We start from the raw sequence: 23,562 nt of genomic DNA, 5'->3' as shown, positions 1-23,562 counted from the left end.
GTGTTATTTGAGAAATCTGCTGCAGGAAGGGAGAGAGAGAGCAGAAAATATAATTGCAATGGGAAAAGTTATGGTAAGGCGTGGGCTGAGCAAAGATCAAGCTACACACTATGACCACACTGTTTCTGCCACATATGGTATTTTTGTCAAATTGAAATACTTTGAAAAGAAAGTAAATTACTCTGCCTATCTTTGGATTTTATAGGAAGGCCTCCAATTAGGCTCTAATGTCAATGAATTCATTTTCACTAAGTCAAATTAGAAAACCTGGAAATCTCAATTTCTGGATCCCCAAATTAACAAGAGATTAACATTCTAACCTCCGAATATCCTATTCTATTTAATAGGAGGAATAACTGTTTAATATCTCTCCTGACTTTGCCATTTATTTAAGCAGCCATATATAAAATTAGGAATTTAGCTTTAGGTGGATGCATTTCAAGATGTGACATTTCTAGATTAATATATTTATCTTAAAAAATAACCAAAAAAGCTTATTTTATATTTCCCCTTCCAAAAATAGTATCTCCCAATATGATGGTTTGAGATGTTGAGCCTGACTTTGCTCAGAAAGAGTTAAAGTTCTTAGGACCCTGGAACTAACCTGGGTCAAAATACTAGAAATTCTGTCACTCTAAGAATTTTCTGACAGAAATCGAACAAAACTAATAGCTATACACTGTCTTTAGGTGCATATGTATTTATATAGACTGTTATCTTTAAAGACTGATTAAAAAAAACAAAACAAACAAACTAACAAAACCACCCCAAGAAGTTGCAGAATATGTGCTCCAACTTCTATTTTATCAAAGCTAGATCACAGAAACACTGCTATGCCTTTAGGGACCATATGTGGTAAGAAGTTATTCACCTACTGTTAGTAGTCACAATGTAGAAAATCTCTCTGCAGATTTCTCTTTCAAATTTTCTTCTAAATTTGCCTGAATGGTTAATCTAGCCTTTTAGCCAAGCTTTGCTTTTCTCATACAGATGTCAGACTGTTTACACAGAGCAAGCCCAGTAAACATTGCAGTGGAAGGCTGCTAATGTGCGAAGATGGAATGCTGTGTGCTTGCTGGAGACTCAAATGCCATCACACACATGCACACATTCCCTGACTCTCTCTCAATGTTCACATCCTTGGCACACCAGGTCAAGTTCTGCAGTATTGGGCATCATCCTACCTGGGTAATTGATATTTGGCTCAGAATAAGCAACAGGGGTCAGGTCACTGCCACAATAAACCTTTTGGAAATACAAAGCATGGCAAAAAATAATATGGCCTGAAGTTAGGCTATGTGGTATAGGTTTAGCCTGCCCTGTGTTCAGATGTTGGCTTGACCTGCAGTTTGTTCTACAATCAAATAAAAAAGGTTGGCTTCCTGACCTTCAGAGGCATACCCAAACCTGTGATTTATGAGAAAATTAGCTGATATTTTTTTTCCTAAATTGACACAGATAGAACTTGGAAGCACCCCTTCAAAAGATGCTTTCAGATCTTAAGAATGTGATGCATTATGATACAGAAATATTACATACTTCAACCACCTGTGGCTGTGAACGTCCTTGGCCTGCTGACAGGAAGGTCACTATTTTTTTTTCCAATTATGGACTGTAATGGAGGTAAGAGGTAGCATTTCAAACGAGTGATCTCTTTGGTGTTTGTTAGATGTAGTGGAAAGCACTTTGTCTATAAATTAATTAAGTTTTAATTGCCAGGAAAGGAAAGAATCTTTGCAAATCCAAAGCATGAGTAAAAGAAAGAGTGTAAATTAAAAGTACTGTAGCAAATATACAACCTTGTTACGATTTTTTGTATTATCTGGTGGAAAATCAAAAGTGCCTTATATCACCTTACTCTGGCTTTCTGGGCCAAGACATATCTGGAATTGCAACTTGGGAACTACCGCCATGAGTCACATCTCACCCAGGGGTGATACTCTGATTGGTACCTACCCCGATCTGTGTCTCCCCAGCCTTTAGAAAGAACAAGAACACTTTCTGCACTCAAAAAGTCGTATAGCATGAATTATCATTGAGAGTGGATGACTCATTGGGTGTTTGACAGTTCCTGTCATTGAAACTAATTTTTGTCTTGGATGAACATTTAACAAAACAGCATCTCTAACACCTGGGACCAGCTCATTTGAAAGGACAGTTCTTTTCCCTTCCTTGTTGCCATGGTTGCCATCACAGCAGGACTTGGCCACACATGCAAAATCACTCATGTAAGAGAAAGGCTATGGAAACTCCTGAGGTTTGAAGCTCACTCAAACCCAGTCCAAATCAGTCTCAGCACATTGACCTTTTGGGCATGTCAGAGGGCTCCTTTGTCACGTGCTCAGACAGAAACCAGCAGGAAATTGTGCAGAGGGTATGCAAGGACCTGAAGGCTTCTCCAGGGCTTCTCCAGCAGTGAGGACCCCAAACCTGCCTCCTGCAGGAGTGAGGGGTCATCAAAAGTCTCAGTGCTTCCTATTCCAGACACAAGGTGCAATTCCTTGACATCTCTGCATCAGCACAGAGTGCCATTTAAGAAAAATTTTCAGACAAGAAAAAAGCAAATAAAAAGCTTTTTACTGCACAAACCATTCCTTCTCTGGGGAGAGATGGAGAGAAGCAGCAAGCCACACGTGCAATTCTTAACTACACTGCTCAACATGATAAGGGAATGCAAATGGAACAGGGGTTTTATTAAAGCAAAGGGGTTTGAACATACTTTTGCCTACAGAAGTGGTTGTTGCTTTAATTACTAGACAAAAGGGCTCTTTTTCCAGTCCTTTGATTTTTTTACTCCTATTTAAAATCTATTTTATTTTTAATAGAATGAGCATGTAAGTCAAAATGAATATCTAAATCTGCTTATGACAGAGTGCAAATGGCTTCTCTCTTCCCCACTGTATGCCCCAAATTATGATACCAGAATGCTATGTGATACCTAAGGTGAGGCAAGGAAAAGTAAAACATCAACTAATCCCAATAACTCCTGCCTTTCAATGCTCAGCTGGATTCTCTATAGAGAAACTTTCCTTGATGACTATAACTTACCTCTTCTCGATGTTCTTCTCCAGAGCGCTGAACATACCACCTAATAGAGGCTTGCTGGGACTTAGGAATACATTCCAGAAAAGTTGAATTAAATTCAATGCCAAAAATCACCTTTTCATCAGCAGTTTCATGACTAATGCCTGGAAAGCAAACATGGTACAGGCGATTAACCCTGACCTGCTTTTTAAAGCAATGGGAAAATAGCCTGATTCAGAACAGATGCTATGAGAATGAGTGAATTATAAAAAAGCAAAAGGAAACTTAACTTTTAGCTTAAACGATAACTATGAGGATTTAGAGGCGGCTGCTAACCTTCCTTCAGTGCAACTGTTTTTTAAGGAGGTCAATAAAACCTATATCATGAGCTTGCTCCATTTTAAAGTTGGGGCTTTCACCTTTGAGGAATTTAAAATCTGACTTGTATTTTTCCTTTAAGTAATGCAACTACTAAATCTGAGGTAAAGCTGCTAAAGATAGATTGTACAGTCCAGTTTGTTCATCCCAAACACTTTAAAGGAGTCACAGGACAAAAGTAAACTGAAGTTTACCTTCCCTCAGTATAATTTGAAATCTTCTGTAGTATGTTCCAGACTGAACACTGAAGGAGCCATGAGCAGATCTGGTCTCCTTTCTTGGCCTTCTGTAAACCTAAGCAAGTAATTTCTAAGCTCTGCATCTCTATTTCACTTTCCAGTCTGTCTTATCTGTATCTTATCTACCTTGTTGTCAGTCTAAAGCTGTTTCTTATGCCCTGTCAATAACAGAAATGTAAAAGCAGTGATGTCTCCTAAATCGAAAGTTAGTTCAAAAGCAAAATGAACACAATTTTGAATTGTTTTTTCAGTATAGTAAGTACCTATATGAGATCTATAGAAATTCAAGCTCTCCATGTTAAATACTTTTCTTTTATTTCACTGTACCACTGAGATTTCAGTAGAGCCAAACAACTTCATGCAGCCAATGAAGTCTCTGGGAGGGAATCTGACACAGTGGAGTACTGAATTTAAATAGGTTTTTGGTCCATAATGTTATTAATTATGGCAAATGGCATAAATAAGCCAAGAGCCTGGAGTGCCACGGGTCAGCTTTGTGGTTTTATGGCGCACAGGGGTCATCCCCAGATGGATAAAATTTCTATTGGTGACGCTACATCAGGGCAAAGGATTAATACTAATTTCTGTACTAAGTCCTTTTACATTTGTTTAGTAAAGCCAACTCTTCCAGTATCTATTTATCCTTCCCAGAAAATGTGACATTGTCAGCCTTTCTGCTAGGGTTTCTTTAACCTTGAGCTTTGCACAGTCTCAGATACCATTGTTTGGAGAGCCATGGTAAGCAGTGAGTGGGGAAATTCTCGCCCCTGGGAATGAACAGGAGTTTTGTTGTCGACTTTAATGGAAATGAGATTTTACCCTCACTTTTTAAGTATGTCTGCAAGCACACATGTACAGTCAGAGCCTTCTGTACTGTGCAACAGAGTTAAGTCTTTGATCTTGTGGCAAGTAGCTCTGATTTCTGCAGTGACTCTCGTTGAGATCTGAGGCAGGCATCCAACACCACAGTGGCACAAAAATAACCAGAGATCAATGGAAAGTCGTGGCTCGTCCCAAATCAAATGTTCAGCACAGCAATACAATCAATACTGTTTTGACTGGGTTGTTCACTTTAATAAGCGGCTAGAAGAGCCCCAGACAAACCCGAGTTTGGTTTTGAATGCTTTTCATTTATTTTACGCTGCCGCAGAGATTGCCGTGCAACCGCAGGATTTCATACTGACAGTGCTCGCTGTCAGAGAAGTGCTGCTGCTGCCAAAGGAGCAAGTCAGACCTTTTGGCATTTGAAAAGAGGGTGTGGGAAAGGGAGGGGGAGAGCTGACAGGGAGTGAGGGGGTAGACTCTTGTTAATAACAGGAGCATTTAAGTAGCTGCGGGAAGGGGAAGGGGCTGGTTTGGCAGCTGGAGTTGGGCTTTGGGACTTGTGTCAAGTGTATGTGGTCAAAGGGGGGAAGATGGCATGTTCCCCATTTGCCCTTTTGGGTTTCCTCGTGAGGTTATCTCCGCTGTTTCTGAATGAAACACCACACGTCCCAGTAGCTACTTGTAGGGATGTGTGTGATGTTTTTGCATCACGGGCACCTCTCCCTCCCCTGGATGAGTGCTGGGGACCACCGCCCATAAGGTATGTGAGGGTTCCATCCCATGCCAGCTGTCCCTTATCAGTCCTGGCTCTGAAAATTTTAGTGCAGGAGGGGTAATGTGTATGAAGTATGGGAAAGGCAATCACTTTAATGGTGTTCTTCTGTTGAGCTCAGCAAGTTTTCACACACAGAGACCCTTACAGCAAACTCTGTTGTCAAAACGACAAAAGACAAAGAAAGGTGCAAAACACTCACTGTCTTCCACATCCCAGCATTGTGCAACGGGGTCTCCATATTTGACATCTTGCCTTCTGGCTCGCCTATGGGAAAAGCATGCAAACTTGTAACACTTCAGGCATAATTGCTGGAATTCAACAACAAAATACAGAGGAGCTCAGCAGATGTGGACTCACATTGCTCCCACCCTACTGCTGACAATTAAGGTCTTAACTAAAACCAGCCTCACCCTCAAAGCAGCATGTGGCCTAGAGAGATTTGTACAATTGACATCTAGAGAAGAGCCTGTGATTTGGGAAAACCACTGGGAGGGGAAAGAGAAAAAAAGAGAGAAAAAATTCTGCCTAGAACAAAAAGTATGCAATATAGTGACAGAAAGAACATCTAAACCTGCTGTAGGAGCATGGAGCATGGTCTTGGAAATACTTAAAAACATACTTATTGTTGTATCACATAGAAAAGATCTGAGATTCAAGAAGTGATATTCAAAATTGTTCTTAGAATCATCCCAAGGTAATACTGACTAGTAAACCAAACACTAAAATAGAGAAAAATGTATGCTTTAGCTTGGTAACAAACAATTGACAAATCTGATTATCTTTCATATTCACGGATAGCAAAAATGCTTGAGACAATAGTCTGAGATGACCTGCTCCCTTCCAGTACTAACTTGCCTGCTAATCCCTGGGTGTGTTACTTAAATTTACTGTGATTTAGTGTAATTTCAGTGTAATAACATTAAAAGAAAAAAAAAAAAAAAGTAATTTTTTGTTTTAGTAGAAGAATTGGAGACCCACGCAGGAACTGGTTCCTCCCTCAAAGCCACAGTGGAGATAACAGGAGTGGGACCTCCTATGTGCAGAGCAATGTCTCAGCAGGAGAATGGGTTCCTGAGGCCAAACTGTCCACTGTGGTAAAAGCTGTAGACATGCTGGAAGCACAGGCTGCTACACAGAAGAAAAATATTCAAGTAACTGATCTACTGCAGGATTCCTAAGGCCAGTCACCCATCCTTTGTTTTGGAGCCACAGACTTCTGCCTTCCCACCAAACTGCACATCTGTTAAAAAGAATGGACCATCAATCTCCATGTCCCAGCCCACCTCAGGCTTCAGCAAGCCTCATGTGTCACTAACTTTTCAGTGAGCCTGAACATTTGCTTTTCCCCTTTCATTTACGCTTCTCTGAATTTAGTTTGCTTTGGCTTTGGGGGAAAACACATAAAGTTCCTTGACACCATGACACTATAACCTATGAGTCATTAACTTCAATGGTTTGTCTAATTGCTTGGGTTCTAGCCCTATAACCTCTAAGGTAGAAAGTCTTGTTCCAGAGTCTGAACTCAGATTACAGCCCCTGACCTTCACTGCAGTGATTACTGTCAGGAAGGCTTCATCCAAAGGGGAATGAAGAGGCTGTGGAGGACCCTGTCTCAACAAGCAAGCTCAGACCTCTGGCTAAATCAGCCAAGAACTCCAAGAAACAGATCCAGCAACTAATATACTGCACTGCTAGAGCCTGCGTGCTCTGTCCTAGCTGGTGAGTACAGAAAGTTCAGATGAAGCTTCTTTCACTGTGAAAAACCTGCTCTGGATGTGGTAAAATCACAATACTTGAATCTCTGTCTCCCTCTCATGGCTAGACCACAAATACAATTGATGAGAGTGACACTTTGACTCAAGTTGTGTGGGTTAGTTAAATCAGACAGAAGAAGTTTCTTCATTTAGATCAGGGAATTAAGAGTATTTTATTATTGACCACTCTGGGATTCTAGGTTAAATAGCACTTTATAACTATGATGATGCCCTATGCAAAAAGCCAAAGCTTGAAAGCTCTTGCATCTTGGGCAGAGTCAGCCACAACCTGAAACTCCGTTTGAGTATTTCACACCTTAAAGCATTCAGCATAAAAAAGGAAAGTGATGGATTTATGATGTTAGCTGCACTAGCTGAGTTACTGTCATATGCATTTAAACAAAGCTATGTGGTCTTCACAGCTCTTTGAGCAGAAATGTGAAACATGGCCAGACTATGATCAGATTTTAAGGCAAATGACATGCTAAGTAAAAAGGCAACAAGTTCTGATTGGGAACCTCTAAAATTCTTGCAGACAGCAAGATCTTTTACAGCATGTTGTATATTTCTTTTTCTTACCTTTTAGAAGTAGGAGCATATCTGGAACACGAGTTTCCATCCCAGGCACAGTATGGGTCTCTGGCAAGGCAGCAGTCTGCACAAGCCTTCCCATACGTATGACATCTGTGCAGAGAGAGCTGAACCAATCCATCCCTGGAACCAATGTACAATTGTTGCTGCAAATCAGGCAAAACGAATGAATTAGGAGCGTTGTTCAAGTAGCCCATTTAAAAAGTTCCCTGCTTCAATGCTACACTTGCAGACTTTCAACCTTGCCCCAGATTTTACAAAACAAGAGAGAATTCCTCCTTTGCCATTAAATATTTCTCAGGGCTCTGTGTGAACTGGCCAGTCCCCATCCATCCCTGACAACACGGCAGGGAGGAAAGGGGACTGCAGTCCTGGACAGACACCAGCACTCAACACCCTTACACCTCTAGATTTCTGCTGTAATAAAAAATCAGAAGCAAGCAATGGGAAGAATGGTTTAATAAAAGTTTAAAAAAGAGTGGCTGGATAGTCGTGACGTTAAGAATCTGGGAACCAGGGATGACCTTGCATGAATAAAACTTCATCTTCTGCTTCTGATCCTTAGGTAGGATGGGGATAATATTATTTCCCTCTCTCAACATGTGAGTAGATTGCCTGTTGAGACAAGGGTGGTCCAAGTGCTTGCTGTTGAGCCGGAGCTGGCTCATGCAGTACTTCCAGCTGGCTTGCCACCTTTTTCCAGGGGAGATGGAACCCAGCTGTGCTGTTCGTGCCTGAACGGCAAAATACCTCCTGCCATGTGAAGGAGGCACATTGTACCAGAGCTACTCTGGTCACCTCTGTGGGACAAGGAAGGATGGCCCTGGCGTCACACTGCCTCTCGAATGTTTATGTATCCATTATGAAGCTCAGAGCTGCTATAAACCCATTTCCCATCAGGAGATTCCCAATTGGGATGGGCCCCTGTGACTGCAAGGATTGGACCACCCAGATTTTGAGTACAATTTTAGATGAGGGAGATTGTTTTTCAGTCTGTGTGCACACAAATTTTAGTAGAATGAGTCCCTGATCTCTCTTGACTACTAATAAAAATAACAACAATAATAGTAATAATAATTTATTATTAGGTTGTAAAGGGAAAAGTATTTCTAGTGTCCGGAAAATGGATGTGCATTTGCTTCATTCACAAAACCCACTACCATATGACTAAAGATTTGTTTCCATTACTAGCTTAGGTATACAAATTACTGTTTGTAAGCAAATGTGAATTAGGCAAGCAAACAAGTTCAAACATATCTCCTTCTTTTCAGATACATTTTAAGAGTCACCCATGGAAAGCCTGGCCAGTAAATAACAGGCATCAACTGAAAACAACAAGCTAAATGTTCAGTGTAGCATATATCCTGCAGGAATTCAATGAATTTGTGATTACCTGCTTCTGAGAAATCTCCATAGTCGAGATAAATGAAGGGTGCTGAAAAATGAATTAGTAAGGTGTGTTAGTTTACATGTTTCCTGGTCTTAATGAAAGAGTACATAACTTATCATAAAAAGTAAATAAAATTACAGATCCATTTGCTTGATTTAAACAAATGTTTAAACCAAAACCCCAGAAATCATTAACTTCCTGCATCCAAAAACACCTCTCATAAATTGTCCCTGCTGCTTATGAAGAAACAGACTTTAATTCTTAGAGTTTGGCAATCCACCCCATCCTAGAGACTGGCACTGTGCCTTCCCATCAACTTATATTCTTATTAAACACTATTTGAAAGGCTTAGATGGCATTTAAGGGATACACAGGCAGATCCTCTGCAACAGGATGCATTTCACTGTTACAGCAAAATTTTTGCCAGTGACTGTTGTAAGAAGAGGATAAATATTGAAGTATTATCAATTGCCTAATAGAAGATGATTAATCTAAGCCTATTGTTTAATGTTAATGCAGTCAGAGGAAATAAGGGATGTTTTTTCAGCCTTTAACCCCCTTAAATTTTCTGGATTCAAAAACATAGGGGTAACAGCTATAAATGTTAATAATAAAAAAGTGAAGGAATGTCTGCTGAGGAAGAAAAAAAATAACTTCTTTTTTGTTTTAAATATGATATGGTGCATTTGTCCTTGACGTTCAATTTTAAGAATGCAGCAAATCGGTGCACATGCTGAAACTGCTGATTACTTGGCAGGCCGCTAAGAAATCTTGGTATTTTCAGAGTGATATTTATAGTTGGTGTCCAAGACAGTAGGAAGAAGACATAGAGACCCTTTAAGTCAAAGTTTCATTACACACATGACATATCAAAAGGCATATGAAGAAACACACTCTCTGAAATAATTATTAAAGATCCTGTCCTTAGGCTTGGAAAACACTGTTTCTAGGTGCCAGATACATTTATTTAATATGGGCAGACGTTCTGGCTAAGACCTCGTACAGCGCATAGGAGAGAGGATGCGTGAGAACGTAATCAAAATACCACGGATGCAGATAAAACTTGATGAAAAAGCAAGGTGAAAACTGAAGAATACCTATATAGAGTGGGAAGCAAGCAAAACAAGAATGCAAAAAATGAGGAAGCAGCTACTAAATGGAAAAGAAAATCAGTAGGAAAGACACAGGACTTCATTTTCCTACTGCAACAGTATGTTAATGTCAGCTCCCTCACTAGCAACAAGGTTAATCAGAAATTGTGCCCATGCAACAGAAAGGAGGTTTGGCCTTTTTATAAGCTGTGTTTATGAAGAAGTCATTGGTGTTAGTAATGCTATAGTTACTTTTCTTCTTTATCACAAAATAAGAATAATAAAATAAAAATGCTCAAAAGCATTGAGTCAGCACTGATAATCAAAACTGACTTTGTTTTACTTTCTATATTTTTTCAATTCCCAAAGTTATTATTTTTTAAAAAATTCCCTACGTCTGTTCAACGTTGTTTGTTCGCTTGTTTTAAAAATACATATAATTGTACTAAAATAGTCTCAACTCTGAGATAATAGAAAAATTTGCATTAAAAAGAAAATAATAAACATTTGGGCTCATAATAAGCTTGTGAACTAGAACAAAGCAAGGTGAGACTTTCTATGAGTTTGAAAAATCACGGTCTGTTTGGTTTTGGACTTTTGTCAATTGACTTACCCAAAGAATACCAAGGCATTTAAAAATTTACATTGTCCCTCTGCAAACTTGAACTAGTTCCAGTAAACGATCAACAAGACAGATGAAGCCAATTTGGACCTCGAAGTCCCCTGAATAATATTTAATTGATGTTGTGACTGTTAAGGTTTTACCTTGAATATCTGCAGCTCTTCCAGGACCACCTCCTCTTTAGTCCACTTCTCCTTTGTGATACTCACAACTTTCAGGACTGTGCCTATGTCTGAAAAAATGTTAATGATGAAAAACCCAGTTATTTTTCAGTATTTATGTGTCACTTCATTCTTCATAGCAACTTGACCTTAGATTTTTATTTTTTTTTTTAACAATTCTTGCTGTAAACTTATGTGGCAATGAAAAACTAAAAATCTTTGTGGTCCTAAAGATAAAACCAATGCATCAACGATGAAGCCTTCAAAGAACATCTATCCCTATCTGCATCTATTTCTTTCTATATAGCACTATACAATATATCTATGGTTTTACTGTATGGTTGAGTCAACATGACTGTAGGCTGCGCCTGTCAGGGATGGTCTAACCCTTCTGCTACTTCACAAACAAACACGTATACATGACAGCACGTCCATGCTGCCAGCTAGAAGTTTATGCACATTTCCTTGAGCCAGAATTGAGGCCCATCTGACCACCAAGAGACCCAGCTTAGGGGGCTACATTGACAGAATTTTTTTTTCTATTTTTTATAGCATTAGTTTTCATCCCATATAGCACCTAAAACGTGTTTCATTTTGATGTAGGGTGTTAAACAATGAGCTCTTTCTTCTCTTTTTTTTTTTTCATTTTAAGGAAATTTTTGAACAAAATCTCCAGTCTACATCAAGATCTCCACTTAATCATTACAGAAATTACTTCTTTAGAGTAACCTGGAGAACTTATAAAAGCTGAATCTATTTATCAATTTTAACCTGAATTCCTGCTTGGTGAAAAAAGTAGCTGCTCATTTCATCTCAGACCATTACACATCCATGAATCTTGAACGACTTTAAAAAGAATCCTTAAAACCTCTCAGGTGAAGTGGACTGGATGTTGAGATGTGCAGCATGGAAATGACACAGCACAGCTTATTCCTAAGCACTTTGAATAACATCAAAATGATGAAAAATAATGCATTATAATGGAAAGAATGAGATTTGCATTCTTGTTTTCCCAGGCTACTGAAGATCTTATTACCAATCAAAGCCAGAAGTATTTCAGTTTGCCTTATGCATCAGAGCTTTTGTTTGTTTGTTTGACGTAATTGCCAAAGCTTGCATATGCACAATTTGTTTGCATCAATAAGCTTCTGATCTGTTGCTGCTCAAAGTCTCCTGGGTTATTTGATATATCTCTGTTCAGTCTCTCTAAAGAAGATAAAATAGAAGAAGAATGTGTTTTGGGAGAAGAAAACTCACTCTTAGGGACCGTACTGCAGATAAATAAATATCTGCATATTATGGAGTGCCACCTAGTGACTGCCTGGAACATGCTGGCCTTGATTTATTCTTAAAGAATTAACATTGGTGCTGGGTAGTAACAGTTAACCTGGGAGTATTTGACTTGCTGGTGTCTCACTATAATTTTACTCATATGACAAATTTTACAGTGAAGGATAGCAAACATCTGAAAGCAACCTCTACAGCCATTAAAATAATATTTTGGACATTATAACTCGTGAATTTGTCTTTTCAGACAGCTAAGTTTTAAATTTCTTTTTCTCACTCTTATCAGAAGAAAATTAAGTTTTAGTGAGTACTCCCAAATCCTAGCCAGCTCACAGCTTGGGAATGTGTTCCTTTGCCTTCTCCGTTGACTATATTAAAGATTGCATTCAGAAAGCAACAAAGATTTTCTGTCATCACAGCTAGAGATTATTCCCAGCCCTCTCTGGCAGCGCAGAAGCAAACAGCACTTTAAAGTTCTTTTTTATGACAATGTGATATTCTCTTTGAAATTGCTGTACTTGACTTGTGGGGATCACAGAGAGAGTCTCATACCATCTTTTTTTGGAAGACAAGAGTTGTGAGGGGAATTGGACTGAAAGACATAAATGGTGCAGGAGAGAGGCTATCTCTGGACTCACATGTGTGATAGCACAGCTGGGAAGCTCTTGAAGGCTGAGACAACCCACAGTTTATAAGAGGCAATGCTCTATGACGATCCACTCCTTCCCCAACTCACTTTAGAATATCCATACTTATCAAACTACACTGTATGACACCAGATTTTCTTATAGGTCAGATAAAATGCCATGTAATCCAACAGCACTGGGGTAGAATTCACATAGAAATCTTAATTTCTCTACAGCTCGTGGCAGTAGGTCATCCACTGCCCTTGGACAAACCTTATCACCTCAATGTCCCTTAGTTTCACCTGCTCTGAAATGGGAGTAGCAGCAATGACCTTCTTATTAAAGCATTCAGATCTACCCGTGCAAAGTGCTTTGTAAGATCTATTACTAGTGAGAGAACATCAAATTGTGGATTAAGAACAAGAAATTCCAGTGGACTAAGACAGTACATTATTACTTCAGAAGTGTTATGAATAGATATATTAATATTTCTCCGCATACCATGCTACTGGGTGATTCTGAATTTAATTACTATGGTAAAAGTAGGCACTGTCCTTAAGGCATATAACTATCATAAAAATGTAAATAGATATGTAATTATCCACAAAAAAATCTGCAAAGTAGGTTTCTTCCCTGACAGAGTAGTTTAACCTCTCTCTGTTCAATCCTGATCCTCTTGTTTGGAGCTATTCATGTTGCTAAATTACATCTTTAAAAGAGTTTAAGTGGAATTGTTGCCTTAGGTTAAATTTTTCTTTCTTAGCTGTTTAATGTCATATAAGATTTAATGTTGAAGCACTATGTCATTACTGATAAAAGGAAGTACTCCTTGAAGTTATTAATGTGTTGTGGTTTTGTTTTTGTTTTGTTTTGTTTTGTTTTGTTTTTCTTTTAATTTGCTATTGATGTACTGCCAGAGGCAATTGCAGCCAGACTGCCATATAATGTAAAACCAGGTACTGAATGGTATTCAGAGGGCAAGTCCAAGTACTCTGACTCTTAAATGCTTTATCAGCTCGGGACCAGGAGGCATTAAAAACATAATAGTAGCAATGTCTTGAGCTGATAAATTAATTTATTCTTAGCATTTACATGAAGATTTGGCACAGAATCAGGAGCATTTAAATGCTTCCTGAAGCTGCATGCATAGGAAAAGTTTGTTAATCAACAAGTTTCTTCAGGACCTGCTGGAGTAGAAGTGTTGTTAAAAGATATGGTTTCTGCAGAATGATAGTGCAAGTCCTCTCTCATACCTGTTCCTAGGAAAATAACATCATATTGCCCATCCTCTGCCATGACATGGTCCACCACAATCTGAGTCAGGCGATAGTCCACATTGATTCGAGTGAATACTGGTCCTCCCGTCACTGGATAAACGGATTTGTACATCAGTGGATGGCGTTTAATGAAGCTAATGACTTCGTCGGGAAAGTCTCTGGTAGACTTTATGAGAGGATCATAGGTTTTGCTTGGACACTGAATGAAAGAGAGAGAACAAATAAGAATATTAGGAAAGAAGTACAAGTAATCTGCATGTTTCTTTCTGTAGTAGAAAAGCTGCCTGATCCAGATGAGCTGTATTGGTTTGTAAAGCACATTTTTCAGTGGCTGGTAATTTGATTCTCAATTGAAGAAGTTCAGTGTTGATTTGAAAGCATGGGAGAACACTGGCAGTGTGTGCTTCTCTGGTTCTTCAAATGTTTGTTTTCTCCATCATTTTTCCACTCTCTCCTCTTTTCATTTTTACCTCTCTTCAAAAGCTCTCTCCCTATATCTTAATTTTTCATTTATTTTGCTCTTGCCTATTCTCCTTTACCTTTTAAAACCACCAAAAACTGCTACTTTTTTTCAGCTCACTCATTTGTACTACCACTCAGAAATATAAATCTTCTGTTCCTTTTAGTTATATGCCCACAGCTGCAACTACCTATAGATTCACACAAGTTTTGAAAAAAGAAAAAATGTATAGGCTTTTCTTCTTTCTCAGTGAGAGATTTTGATAGCCTGAATTAAAACTTAGAGGAGAGATGAGCTTCCTTAGCTTCTCTAACATACTCAGGAAAAGAAGGAAGCATTAGAAATGAGAAATTGTCTGTTCGATATTGGATAAACGTTGAATTAATTAATATTTATTGCACTAACATATCTGTAAACACAAACTACTAAAAGCTACACAATTTTTTTTTTTTAGCTTTAACACCAAATCATCTCTAAGATCAATGTTAAGGCATGTCTTAATATTCACATCATTATCAACAATAATGAAAATACATTATTGACGTTCATGCCGTATATTCATTACTGTGATATACTTACAACATTTTTAACCATATTTTTGAGCCAGCATAGTTTGGTTATAAACAATCCAATAATGTAGAAAAACACTGAATTTTTATTTAAATATTTAGAAACTTGTATATAATGCCATAATAGATGTCATCAGTATAAGCCACTTCGCAAAGTTGGTCTTGTGAATAAGTCACAAATTAAATCCATATTCAAGTAGAAATCAAGCTTTCTGTGAGAACACTTGTGAAGCTAGTAAAAAACTGGGTTGCTCAGTGATTTTTCTCATCCCAAAGAAGCACTTGGTCATCATTACTTCATTTTTTGAAAGCACTGCTTTAAAACCAAAGTAATTCTCATGATGGGCTCAGTTCTTCTGCAATAAATTTTGCCTCCTCATTCCCTGCCCCTATCATGGATGCTTTATCACACTGGATATTCTACAAAGACAAGTAAATCAAGTTTGGAGTAAAGGAGACCCATCATGCTGTCTAGCTTTCATTTCAGGGCACGGGTACCAACATACAGTTACATTTGCCACATGCTGACCAAACTAGCGCAGGTATCAGTATAATGACTTTCAACAGCAAGTCTAGAGTGCCCTCCGGTGGCCAGCAGTGGAGAATCGTAACTATTTAAAGGGCAGGATCTACTCAGGTCAAAGTTCTTCTGCTTTTTGTATTTCCGCTCCTCTTATCGAAGCTCAGTTTCTGCCCTGTTGATACAAAGAGCCAGAACTGGGCAAGAGCAGCACCAGGATGCTGCCATGTTAGGCTAATGGCTTGATTAGTCTTGGGAGATACACTCAGAGTTATTGTGGCAGAAGGCCCCTAGTTAATGCTTTAACTACGTTCATTTTTCCAGACCTATCTTTTTTCTTGTCTATGTAATCAGACACCATAACTTTTCAGTGAACTGAACCTCCTACACCTCTCGTTTATTTTACTTCTAATAAAGGCAGATTCTCCAGCTGCCAGATGATCCCTGCAGCTCATTGTTTCTCAGAAGTTACTTTCTTTATTCATCCACATGGCTGAAACTCTTGCCCAGGCCCACAGTTCGGCTGCTGCAGCATCCTTTTCTCTGGCTTTGAACAGCACAGTCTCATCCTGTTCCGGTCCAGAGCTCTGCTACAGTGATCACTCCCTCAGACACTTCCCCAGTATTGGTAATTTACTGCTGGGGTTGGTTCCCACCTCTGTTAGACTGACAAACTAATCAATTCAGCTGGTTTTTTTTCGTTCACACAAAATAAGCTGTCTCTCACATGTCTTGCTTGAAGACCACCCACAAACCTACCTGCAAGGTCAGGCATGTTGATGACCCATCATCTCTCACGCTCACCCTTCTCAGTTTTCCTTTTCCTAGCTATTTGTATCTTCCATCCCTTTACGCTTAGTATCTAATCTTTATCCAAGAAAGCTTCTTTTGAATGGGAAGGCATCTAGATGTGTTATGAGTGCGCTACAAATCCTGGATAATAAGACAACTAACTGGAAACACTATTCCAGCTGGTGACATCCTTTTACATACAAACTGTTAATTGCTTCTTTTTCAAGTTTTTATCCAAGTAATCCCTGTGTTCCCTGCCAGGTGGAGCCATAACACAGTCTATGAAGAAAGAAATATGAATAAATAGTGCCTTTGTAGTCTGCCAGGAGAAAGTTTTGTGGTGAAGTTGCTCTGCAATCCTGCTTCATGGCTAATTTAGATAGAGAACACTTTAGCTCATGTTCCCAAATCTCTGCTTTGACACACATTCAATCTATGGTGCTAGTTAAGGGCTTGTGGTTAGGATTTGCTTCACTATGTAAAGTTTTTTAAAACATTTGACTTAGGAAGAACACACACAGCACTCAAGGGTTGAGAATGTCCCTCCTCCATTGCTCCTAAACTCCCTTCTCATGGTTGACAGCTCCATCCACTAGCAGTGAATACATTCCCACAGGTCAAGACCAGCCTCAACTCTTTTCTCCCTTGGATTTCCACTACCTTTTCTCTGCCTGGGCTGAGAGATGCACACAGCTAAAAAGGGGATGTATCCTCCACCCAGTCGGTACAGGTATTATGTACCCATGCCTAAGGATGAATTCTTCATGCAGTAAATGCATCTAATACAATGCAGTATCATTTTAATCACATACAGTTCTATATGAACATGCACCTGTATAAATACCCTAAATGCAAAGACAATAGCAACTAGTTAAGCAAAAAATTCTGACTGAGGATAACATTCTTAAAGTATCAGAGACTATCCATATGCTGGGAAATAGAACAGGTTAGTGAAGCACCAATTAGCTGATATTCTACATCCACTCCTATGGCCACATTGAAAATGCCTGTTGGGGGCAGTTCCTGGTCTACCTTAGACCCCAAACACTGTCATAGCATTGACTGGGAGGGTGCCAGATGAAGCAGGCATAAACTATGGCAAAGCCTGTACTAGCATAAAACAGTACAGTGACTGTGGGTCTGCACTTGAATCTGACCACTGGTTTTGTTTAACAGAGATGTAGCCTAGTGATTTAAGAGACTGGAACTTATTTCTAGTCCTTGCTTGGACCGATTTTTATTTGTGCCCACTTGCTTAGCATAGTTTCAATACATAAGAGTTAAGCCTGTGCATCCTTATCTTCATAAACACTCTGGAATTGTTTACTGAAAATAGGTCTTAGGCTTCTGAATCACTTAAAAGATTTTGAAAATTTCTCCATGGACAGTAAACCTGTGCCAGTTTGAGCTAAGATATATTCCATGGCATATTCAGTCATTTTATTCCAGTATACAATTTAGCATACAGCTGTGAAAGAACTGACAAGAAAGCTAAGGTGGATTTGTATTATTGTCTTGTGATAACTGCTCAAGGACATCCCTTGAAAATACAGTTTAATCAAAAAAAAAAGAAAAAAAAAAAGAATAAAAAATGAAAGTCCTACTGAAAGTAAAAAAAAGAAGTTAAAAAACGTTTAATAGGAAACATGATGTATTGCAGGGAGTTATCCCTAGGGGGTTTATGGTAGCATTTCTGTAAGAGCTTGACCCTCTGTCTTGCTGAGTATGATCTTTGACATTCTATTTTCTGCTATGTTTTCAAAAATTGAAGTCTTTACAAGGTTGCACCATCGAGGTGGGCTGTAGTCATCTTGGTTTTTTAAGAGAACAATATCAGTTAAATAATTTCACAAAGGAATACATGCTTTTGTATTATATAGAAAAAGAGACTACAGAAAAGTGTGATTAAAAAAAAGGAAAAAAAATAAGACAATTTAGATTTTAGACTTTGTGGTCAAAAGATAAAATGAATCATAATACAGGAGAAATTATTCATACAGCACAATAAATACACAGAAACTGAATCACATGCACACTTGCTACACGAGCAGTCCTTCAGGAATTATAGTTTCCCCTTAACTTTAGAACAACCAAGGCCTGAGCCTTTGTCACTTACACCAGAATCAGACCTCAAAAACTCTACTGATTTCAAAAGCATGCTTGTCTTTGCAGGGGCTGTTTGTTAGAATCGATAGATAAAAACACATGTGCTTTAGTTGTCTTTCGATCAAAATCTTGCATCAATTTATTCTATACATAATGAGAAATAAATTTATTTCTTCACTTCCTCCAACCATGTAATAACTCTCTTCCCCTTCACAGAGTACTAGATGTAGATTTTTCCATATATGTGCATTTTCTGTGGTTCATGTTCTCACCCACTACTCTGAGTACAGTCCACATCTTCTGGAAATTCAATGATTCAATGATTACTCCCCTATTCACTACTCAATACTAGAAGTTTATTTCTATGTGAAAAATTGGAGTAACCCCACAGATCTTAAAGATGTCCTAGATGTATGCCAAAAATGCATCAACAGAGGAAGATGAGAGACATGACATCACTTACTGGAAAATGCTAGGATAAAGTATCTACTGATATGGAACTATAAAGTTATTACAGTAATCCCAAAGGCCCAAACCTTACCATGCATGATATAGGGAAATCTCTGCCAGCTTGTGCAGCTAATTTAGTAGAAACAAGGACTAAAGGTCTGATCCAAAGATCTGTTTGAGTCAACAGTGAGCTTTGGATCCCATCCTAAGACAGCACGACCACCAAGAACAGCTGAGCAGGTGTGACCCTGTTATGCTTGGCCAAGGGAGCTACTTCCAGAGGCTTCACTCACTGTGGCATGATGGATGGAACATGGTAATGAAAAATTCATTTTGGCCACCCTTTGGCAAAGTCCTCAGGCAGCTGTTTAAAGCTGTGTCCACCCATAGCTGCAGAACAATTCCTGTAGGCTTGTGCTTCCTTTCATAGCAATCAATAGGATGTCTGATGATAAAGGCTTCATGGCCAAGTGCGTGAGTGAAGCAGCCTTTCACCTCTGAAAATGTGAGTTCACATCCTGTTCCATGTCTTGTGATAATGATAACGGTATTCTCTGCCCAGTTCACAAGAGACATTTATTCACATCATCAGCACCAGATGCTGTCTCAGATATGTGACATCTCACACTGGAGACAATAAGAGATTTGCATTTATATCATATGTCATAGAAGTGGCTTGGATTACTCCAATAGTTACAGTTTTTCCAGTGCCTTCTGTGTCAGCTGGATTTGACAATAATCACCCTGGCCTAAATCCTAATCCCAGAATATCTGCAAAGATGCCTTTTCATTCTCTCACCTTGTATTTGTATCAAAATATAGCCAGGAGGTGGTAAATTAAGGCTAATCTTTGTCAAATAAAAGCGAATGCACACTAACTTAGCAACACTGCACACATGTAAGCTTTTCTCATATTTTCACTTGTTTTATTAAATTTGCAGCTTAACAGAGTGCTGGATGTGTAGATCTCACACAATACCAAGATATACAGCGTGACTGTGTTAACATTATGTGAGAAATCTGGCCAAGATTTTCAAAAGCTGGCACCAGAATTAGGCTCCTAAATTAACCTCCAATATGCCAAAATGTATATAGTGCTCCACACCTTTCAGTGGAGTCAGTAACAGCTGTTGGATCTAACACCTATTAAAATTGTGACAATTATTTGGGACCCTACCTATAAGGTATGTAAAAAAATACCCTTTTCATTTAACAATGCATCTTTAGTTCAGCAGCATTGTTGTCTACTGATAATTTTGAAACAGAAGGCTGTTCTGTGTGAGCTTCAAAAGGGTTTCTATTTCAAGTGTGTTAAAAATCACAGTTTAAAAGTGACTTGTCACATTAAGCCTTAGACCCATTTAACAATTATATTCAAATACCCATAGGCTACAACAGGGACCTGATAATATTGAGTGCAGTAGACATCTGCTTGGTGGATTTTGAAATATCTAGGCTTGGAATTTGTATATATTTCACAAGGAGAACTAAGTACCACACCAGCAAGTCACTGTCTTGGGAGCATCTGAGCAGTGCCAGAGGCCTGGAACAGGCTGACCAGGGAGGTTGTGGAGTCATCTTCTCTGGAGATATTCAAAACCCACCTGAACATGTTCCTGTGTGATCTGCTCTGGTGAACCTCCTTTAGCAGGTGGGTTGGACTAGATGATCTCCAGAGGTCCCTTCCAACCCTAATCATACTGTGATTCTGTGATCTGAAGTAAACAGCATGAAACATAAAGGAAAGAAATATTTCTTAAATCTCTCCCATATTGGGGAATCAGCTGTCTTAATCTGGGCTTCCTTCCTGGGGTAGAGGTCCCTCTGTCCCAGGCATGTGGACCAGAGCCATCTGGGAGCTCTTTCCTGTTGAAGGTGTTTCACTTTTCGTGGGATAATTACCTCTCAGCCTAGCCAAAAGTAGTAGGAATGTTGCTCAGATGTTAACCTGGAAGAAAATCTCCTCTTAAAAGCTCCCTATATTAAGTGCTGGCCTTAGAGGGAGTAAATTAATCACATGGTCCTTTTCTCCGAACCTCTCAGTGAACAAATATTTAAACTAACAAGGAGATATGGCATTCTCCTACAACATAATGTAAATTATTCCAAGCTCTAAATAACTTCCCTTATCACTGATCTTTCAAGAAAAATCAGAGAAACAGAAGAATTAACTTCAATTGGTCACTCTTGTGTTAAATGAGGACCCTACTCCCAACAAATTGAACTTTATTTGTATAAGTTTACAGAAAAATGCAAAGTCTGAGTCCTGAGGGGTTAAAATGTGACACCAAGGACTGGTATGAGCTTCCAGGATGCCCAGAAGTACTTTAGAAAACGGGCTACCTATAGGTTTACAATATTCTGTGGATTAGATGACAGCTAAGACATGGCTCTAAGGGCTTAGGCACTTATGTGTCATTGGAGATTCAACCATGCGCTATTCTGAAGACGAAAACTGGGTTCCTGTATGGCCTAAAGAGTCTGTTTAGAGCTGCACAATGCATTTTGCATATGGATATGCCTGCAAAAAGCCTTATTGTTTCTCTACAGCCTGAACTGGTTGTGCCAGAAGGACTGGACACTCAGAAGGAAGACTTCCATGCTAACCTTGGAGCTATTCAGAACAAGCCTGGAAGAGGATAGTGGAGACGGGAACGAGTCAAGTTCTGCAGGAGGCAAACAGTGCAAATTTTAAATGGAATCAACCTCACTCTGTCCCCACTACAAAAAGTAGAGACAAAACAAAGTCCCTACAAATAAATTGAAGTCCCTATTTTTATATTTTTTAAGATAGGGTTGGCATCCCACTAGATGTGCGAGATCCATTCTACATTGTTCCAGTGTTTGTCTCAAGTATTTTGTATTATTTTTCCATTTAAAACACTTGTGGTTTTGATAAAAAAGACTGAAACAAGAGAACACTAATTTGAGACTAACTGGGCTGAGACCATCTAGGTGAGTGAATTTGACTTTGCAGGTGGCACTTTGCAATTCCCTGATGACCTCTGCCAGCAGGAAAGGTGACTGGGTTTCGAAAGGCTGCTATGAACTAAGGGGTGATTCATGTTGCAGAAAACAGGTTGGTAAGTAAGAGGAGGTGGAGGAGGCTTTCTCAGGAAAATAAACACATAATGTGAAACATTTCACTTAATTAAGCAGCCCCTTTTACAGTGGTGAGATCAAAGGACAGAGGAATTGGAGAAGCAAAGAATGTAGTCTGTTCCATAAAAGATCAGGTGGAAGAGGAAGATAAGTTTGAATATAACAAGGGAAACCTGTGCAACCTCAATGTTTTATGAACACATTTATTAAAGCAGCAAAGCTAACCAGACAGGAGTACAGGGGGAGGTTTTTTGGCAGACACTATTTCTCTGTGGCTCAGCCAAGTCCCAATGGGATGGACATGACATCTTGAGCAGCCTGTGCACTTGATGAGCGGAAGAAATAAAGGAAGGGGTTTCATTGAAGAAAGGAAGAAAAAACAATATATAGAGAAAAAGACGGAAAACATCACAGTAGAATCTGAGGGCTTGTAAAGGAATTTGTTTTAAAAACAAATTAAAAAAAAAATCAGAAGCTCAAGGCCTTATTCAGATTTAATTGAAAAGAGGTGAGACATTTTTCAAATGGACAAAAGTAATATGCTGAGTTGTTTCTTCTTGGAACAAAAAAGTGACTTAAACTGCAAGAATCTTACTTTACTGATGCAGAGCTTTGTTTGGAACCTTTGGCAGATCAGTTACTAAAATATCCAGATATATCAAAAATATTTGTTGTTGCCTTGGGTAGCAGTTACTGTCCTGTATTGTGTAGTAGATCAGCCTGTTAGTTTGCGTCTTTAAACACTGACATTTCTCTGAAAATCTGATCTCAGTTGCGTTTACTCATCGTCAATGAAATGAGGATAACTCCTTTGTATGTCGTCAGAATTTCCAAATGGGCACTGTGAGTTGCTCTGATACTGCAATTGTTACAGCTAAATAAATAGGCTAGATTTTCTTTTTTCTCCTAATTCACTGAAAATCTTGTTCAAATTCCTTCTGTGATTACTGGGAGGGCATTATGAAAACACTGTTTCAGAATACAGAACACTCTTTAAAGAAAGCCCTTGATGATTTCTTTATCAATGGATAATTTCCTCAGTGAAACCCTAAGACACTAGAAGAAAACTGAATTTGTTATTTGGGGACAGCTGCAGATATGCAAGTCCAATTTTTAAAGAGCTAAAGAAGACAAAGCACAAGCTCTGTCAGTTTTCAAAGCTGCAGGGTGTTTGTTTGTTGGTTTTTTTTTGTTTGTTTTTTGTTTTTTGTTTTTTTTTTCCACAGCTTCAATATTGAAATGGATTTGAAGCCTTGCCTCTCTTTAATTCCCATTATTTCCACTTACTCTTTAATACCGCTGGGAGAAGTTAGAATAAAAGAGCTGTACGGTTTGCAGCATCAATGGTGTGCAGCGTGCTGGTGATGCCCAGTGCCGCTGTTCAGCGGTCTCCCCACGACAGCAGAGGGCAGGCGGACCCTGCAGCAGCATTGGGACCTTGGGCAGGGGCTCCTGCTGCCTGCACACTGCTCAGCATTGCGAATGCATGATATCATGGTCATGTCGGGAGTTTATCTCCGACA

At 39.0% G+C, this 23,562-nt stretch overlaps 1 protein-coding gene across 5 annotated transcripts in view; it reads right to left on the bottom strand.

Moving 5' to 3' along the window:
* SEMA3D (semaphorin 3D) overlaps positions 1 to 23,562 on the bottom strand; it is a 140,373-nt gene that overhangs the window by 8,910 nt on the left and 107,901 nt on the right. For all 5 annotated transcript variants that reach the window (XM_080355964.1, XM_080355967.1, XM_080355963.1 and 2 more), the window contains exons 12-17: positions 14,017 to 14,239; positions 10,833 to 10,921; positions 8,980 to 9,021; positions 7,575 to 7,732; positions 5,441 to 5,505; positions 3,049 to 3,188 (exon numbers count right to left, since the gene is read on the bottom strand). In XM_080355964.1, coding sequence (XP_080212090.1) covers positions 3,049 to 3,188; positions 5,441 to 5,505; positions 7,575 to 7,732; positions 8,980 to 9,021; positions 10,833 to 10,921; positions 14,017 to 14,239 — 717 coding nt within the window. The remainder of the gene's footprint in view (positions 1 to 3,048; positions 3,189 to 5,440; positions 5,506 to 7,574; positions 7,733 to 8,979; positions 9,022 to 10,832; positions 10,922 to 14,016; positions 14,240 to 23,562) is intronic.

Source organism: Nesoenas mayeri, assembly GCF_963082525.1.
Source record: "Nesoenas mayeri genome assembly, chromosome: 1".
Classification (NCBI taxonomy): Eukaryota; Metazoa; Chordata; class Aves; order Columbiformes; family Columbidae; genus Nesoenas; species Nesoenas mayeri.
The sequence above is the reverse complement of the archived record's forward strand: the minus strand, read 5'-3'. Positions and strand labels throughout refer to the sequence as shown.